We start from the raw sequence: 6,000 nt of genomic DNA, 5'->3' as shown, positions 1-6,000 counted from the left end.
TATAAGATATACAAGTAAAAACATACTAGGTATTTTTTAAATATATTTTATTGATTTTTTACAGAGAGTAAGGGAGAAGGAGAGTGATAGAGAGTTAGAAACATCAATGAGAGAGAAACATCGATCAGCTGCCTCCTGCACATTCCCTACTAGAGATGTGCCCGCAACCAAGGTACATGCCCCTGACCGGAATCTGCAGGCCGACGCTCTATCCACTAAGCCAAACTGGTCAGGGCCAAACTAGGTATTTTATTACATTTTTCTTTAGGCAAGTTAATGGGAATTTTTTAAATTGATCAGAAAAAAACCCTGCTAACCATGTCATATTATGACGTAGCTAATTACCATTTTATAGATTCAAATTTTATCATGCAATAAATCATGTAGACTGTAATTTAAGATAACACTTTTTGCCTTCAAGGGCATTTCTGTAATTCTGTATTGGTCTCATAAAAGATATCACTGTTTATTTATAGTTAATAACTTATAAAGAAAAAATAAATCGAACACTTGTCATATTATTATACCTTACATTATTATCCTTAATGATACAATATCATTAAACCCTTCTTAACATTTTCTTTATTGATGATGAACAGGATATTCTGTTGACTGGCTAGAAAGACCTGCTTGAAAGGAAGTGATTGTTAATGATCCAAGATTCTTAATGAACCATGAGTCCTCCAGGTATTTGGCTTGGTGATCGATCTCTGGTTTGAGTTGATATTCTGAAGGTTCTACATAAAAGTAAAAGCAAAAGTTAACAATTAGCCAATTTAAGGATTTTAAAAATGTATGTGTGCTTATATTTTTTGGTGGATTCTATGCCTGAAGGGAAAAATGAATCAACTTCCTGAATGTAAAGACCCAATAGTAGAAGGTTCTATGGTCTTTCTAAGAGGTCTCATGCATTGAACTATGATTTCCAAGTAATCATTTGCAAAAAGAAAAAGAGTCATTTATTTTCTCAAATATTTGTGTTTTAAATTATTGGGTACTCTGCAAATTTCTTTGAAGACTTAGGCTGTTTTAATTTAGCATAACATGACACAAATGCAAAAATGTTCATCTTTGCTGTGGAAAGGTGTTCACATGGATGCGATGTGACTACCAGGTGAGTGGCACTCAGCCTTCCTTCATTGAGAAAGCCTTATTTATCTGCAGATGTGCGGTAACACAGGTTTGGTTGTTAATGATGCTTTTGTTCTACTTTATTCTTTCTTTCTATGATGGCTTTTACTTTTATCATTTCCTTAACCCAGAGTGTGGACCTTTCAGATTACAGGTCAGAATCAATTTTAAACTGTATGGAAAATAATTCATACAATTTTAAATTGTATGAATGATTTGCTTTAAAATACATATTGGAGTACATTAAGATTTTTGTCTGTAACACTTTACGGCCATTGTCATGCAGTAAAGGGATATGCCTATGTACGTAGGCAAGAAAAGAGGTAAAGTTACAGCTGATACACAGGGAATTTTAAATGGCCGTCACCTTATTTATCTGTGGCACAACAGTACAACAGTAATCTGTGAAAACCCATGGGCCTGTGTGGCAGATGTGAACTTGATACATTATATGTGAGGCTAAAAAATAAAGATTGGGAACCATTAAAGTAAGACTTTTGCTAGAGAACCATTTCTGCTTCTCTGCAACAATATGTCTGTGATGGACTATCTAGGCAGGCCCAGTGTCTGAACAGTGTTCTCAAACATTTTAAACCACATAAAGAAAAGTTGAATAAATTCCAAATTCTATTTTCCCCTTGAAACTGACTCTAATTATTTGGCCTTTAAACTTACCTTGGAACCCAAGAAATATATTCTCATACAAATATGACTTCTAAGGCATTGGAGGAAAGCAGTTTGTTTTGGTACTGGTATTGATAAGCATCAAATTAAATATTTAGAGAAGATGGATTAATTAGGTGGATATATTTAGCTGGCATTGCTGTTAAAAATAAATATCATTGAATGTCCATCGGCAAAGCATACACTCTACATGTGCCTGTGCCTTGGTATTGCCACATTTCTTCCCACTTTCATTTTATCTGCCATTATGTCAAGCACTAGAAGTCTGAGGTTTCTGGAGGAGCAATATATGTACACGCATGACATAGTTCACTCGGTCTCCCCCTCTGGGTGTCATGAGATGAGAGATGCCCATTGTCTCGCTATGTGCTAGCCCTAATTTTACTGATACATGTATTTTATGTTTGTTTACACACACACACACACACACACACATATAATTTCTTCATTAACATTTATGATACTCAAATTATATACAATGATATACATAGGTATATGAAATAGCAAATCGACATCAATAATATTTAAATATGAGGTTATTTTTTAATTAAAGTAAGCAACTGCACACCACTTTATATCTATTTGTGAGTGGTCAATAAATGGAAGATTTTTAAACCGTAGACATTTAGAAATCCAGAGACAGCTGTGACTCTAATCTTCAATCTCACATACCTCCTGAATCATTACTGCATTTGAGCAACAAAGGCAGCCAAGAAAAAGGATTTGGAAAGAGTGAATTAAAATGTCAGGCTGAAGTAATGTCTTCCTAATGGTACCCTGTGAGGCATCCAATTATACAGGCCTGGATGCTTGCATATTGAAACATGAATAAAATACATTAGCATGTAAGAAATGTGACTGAAGAGCACCCCTCTAGGTAAATATAAACTGTGTGAAGTACACAGCAGGTCCATTATGTAAGCTGATTAATCCTGCAAGTGATTGGAAGCAGGAAGGCAGCAAAGTTCAATTTGGATTTCATAAGAAAACCAGGGAAAAGATTGATAACACTTTAATTGGGGGAACAATACATATGCGTTTGTAAAATACACGGTAAAAAATTCCCTTATGATCACATTTCCCTTACATACGATGACTGAGAGTAACGTTTCCATGGACCCAGCCCACATTAAATGTTGATTTAGTAGGTCTTAATGGAGAAACTTTCATTCTCAGGCCCTGTGTGAGCTCTGCCATGGTGCAGTGTGTTTTAACAGGGCTGATTCACTTCCAGCCCTTCCCTTCTGGGTTGTATTCTGTTACCTCAGCTTGAACAAAACCACGAGAAGGATTCCACAGGTGACTGTCATGCACATGACGGCATAAATCACTTCTCCTAGAAACAAGATTAAAGGAAAATTACTGGATTTCTACAGAGAATAAATAATAAAAAATAGCACAGAGGTCGGATGTTTAACTGACCGTTGAAGGGGGAATGAAATCCATTTAGAGTTTTTTCCTTTGGTTGTTTTCTTTTTTGCAACCCAATGCCTTTGACATTAGCCGGAGCTGAATAATCTGAAAGAAAATAATGAAAATGAGATTAAAGCATAAAGGAAAAGCATTATTTTTACCCCATGGGTTGTAATTTGCTTTATAAGGCAGCAACTTATTTCTATGTTAATATTTAATAAAATATAATAGATTAGGGTGTTTCTTAAATTTTAACAGCTTTTTTCATCTTTGAATCAGATAATTTCCTTATAAAAAAAACCTCTTTTCAAAGCATAATTAGAAAAAAAATCACAGTTTATAAGATAGTTATATAGGTAAACTGGGGGAAAGAAAGACAGTAACTTCAGGCTGCCATTGGGATATTGAAAAAATTCCTTCTTTACATGAGTGATTGTTGTAATGTGCTTTTAATGATATCTTATTTCCCTAAGATCCAGTGTATTTATAAAGGAGAGTCTTTAAACCAATCACTCTGTTCACTTCTCTACTCTGATATCTCGATATCCAGCTCTACTTATTCCCATTATTCTGTTTCCCTTTTTTAACCCCTTCAGTTTCTATTATTACCTATTTTCTACTCACTTAAGTGCACTCTTGGCCACTCTGTGACCCTAGTCTTCATGGCCATGTTTTGCAAAACACATGTTTACCTCACTTCACAAAACACAAGATGAAAAGATGCAATCCTTAAAATTAATTTATAAAGCTATTTTAGATGACTTTTATTAATAATTTTGAAGTGAAATCACCCCTAGTCTTGAGCCAGTTCAACACAAATATTGCCAAACATACCAATAACCCAATAATCCAATTTCTTTGATGATGATGTTGATCCAGATGAGTTTTGATGCATAAAAAAATTAGATAAAGCCTTCACTTGCAGGAGGTTTTGCTATCATCTGTTATCCATGCTTTGTGCATTTTGAGACCTGGAAGTCCAAGTATGAGTAGATAGTTTTTTGCAGAAATGAGTGTATCAAGTAGCAGGATAATATGTCCCATGACAACTAGTGATGGTAGGCTCTGAGCGGGAAGGGAGATGAGAAGATACATTACCATCAGTTCCATTTAGTCCATTCTCTACCCAGGGATGCTGCTGTTCAGAGGCCAGCTCTTTGGAAACCAAGGTTTGAGGTCTATGTTATGGATAATTGGTAGAAAGCACAGGACACAGACTGCTTCATGTTTTATATCAGTTACCAAACTCTCAGGGTAAGAGCTAGAGAAGTAACCTAGGATTTTGTCATTAGAAAACCCATTCCCAATGAGTCTAAACTTTAATCCAGTTAAGGTATTTTTAGCTCAAGATTTTTAAATCCCCAACTCACATATTGGGTTATCATGTAATGTTCATAGAAATCTGACCTTCTTAGAAACTAAAATATCAACTACTGAATGTGAAAGTGATAGAATTAGATAAGGCTTGTGAAAAATGTTCACTTTTATGGTTATAAAATAAATTTTGTCATTCACTATAAAGTTGAAATGGAAAATTTGAGCTATTTCAAATAATAGCATTTTTATAATAGCAGTCCTTTTTGGAAGAATTAGTTTCATTTAAATTAAGCATACAGATTTTTAGTTAAATAAATTATTATAATAAAATTATATTTAAATTAATTATGAATATGAAGGATAAATTATTTTGCTTTTTAAAAATTCAGTGGCATTTTGTGACCTTTTAGACAGATCCATGGCCTAAATGTAAATGTATATAATGTATATTGATTATTCAAATGGTGCTATAGTTTTCTTTTATGAAATTCTATCTCTAAGTACATTTTGTCTAGTTAGGTATCATGATTTACCTTTGCATAAGATAAAAGGTATTATTTTGAAAAATTAGACTATCTTTTATGTATATGACTGCCTAAAGTAACCATTAAACGTTCACCTAGCAAAGTTTAGAAAGAATCATCTCATTCACTAAATTTCACTCACATGGAACTCATTAACAAGGTTCTAATAGATCAATGACAGAAATGCTAGCTAATGATCCCAGTGAAAATTTTAAAGTGTCTAGCAATCACTCCACAATCTTTAATATTGCACCCTAGGAGGATACCAAATATCAGTTAGAGAGATTAATGTTACAGAGGGTTTCTTGGCTACTGAAGCCCATTGGAGATTCTTCCCCAGCCTTTTATAAACAGTGAGGTTTACAGTGTTTTATAACCATGAAATTAAAGTCGTCAGACTTAATAACCAACCTCAGTCCCACACCATCTGCTATATTTATAGATAAACACTGTCAGTGACTTGTTTATCTTAACTTGCTCCCTAGAGGAATTAAACACTGTTATGAACTATATTGTAAAATCCCTGTACATTTGATGGGAAATCAAGATTAATTTCAGCTGAACATTAAGAACAAATTTAAATAGTATTCTTCCCAAATGAGCCACAGAGTTGTCATTATTTCTATTCTTTTCTTCCAAAATCCTTGTGCAGAAATGGCTGATGGAGACCAAAACTCTACTTATATAAAATGGTAAATGCAGTGTAAACAATGTGGTGGATCACATATGAAATAATCACTTAAAAATAAATGTCAGAATACTTGAAATAAAAATTAAACATATAAACTGCAAATGTGTAAATTTTCAATTAAAATTTTAATTAAAATATAACCTAGAAGGGTCTGCTTGGAAGAACTATTTGATAAAATGAAAATTTTCATAGCATAATTTAAAAATATATTTTGTAATTCAAGGATTACCTTCTTGTATA

The 6,000-nt window shown here is 33.5% G+C and overlaps 1 protein-coding gene across 1 annotated transcript in view; it reads right to left on the bottom strand.

Moving 5' to 3' along the window:
• Positions 1–664: 664 nt before the first annotated feature.
• Positions 665–6,000, bottom strand: part of GFRAL (GDNF family receptor alpha like) — a 52,363-nt gene continuing 47,027 nt past the window's right edge. The window contains 3 exon segments of the mRNA XM_023755585.1: positions 665–737; positions 3,079–3,151; positions 3,238–3,333. Of these exon segments, the coding sequence (XP_023611353.1) occupies positions 665–737; positions 3,079–3,151; positions 3,238–3,333 (242 nt within the window).

Source organism: Myotis lucifugus, unplaced genomic scaffold, assembly GCF_000147115.1.
Source record: "Myotis lucifugus unplaced genomic scaffold, Myoluc2.0 scaffold_80, whole genome shotgun sequence".
Lineage (NCBI taxonomy): Eukaryota > Metazoa > Chordata > Mammalia > Chiroptera > Vespertilionidae > Myotis > Myotis lucifugus.
The sequence above is the reverse complement of the archived record's forward strand: the minus strand, read 5'-3'. Positions and strand labels throughout refer to the sequence as shown.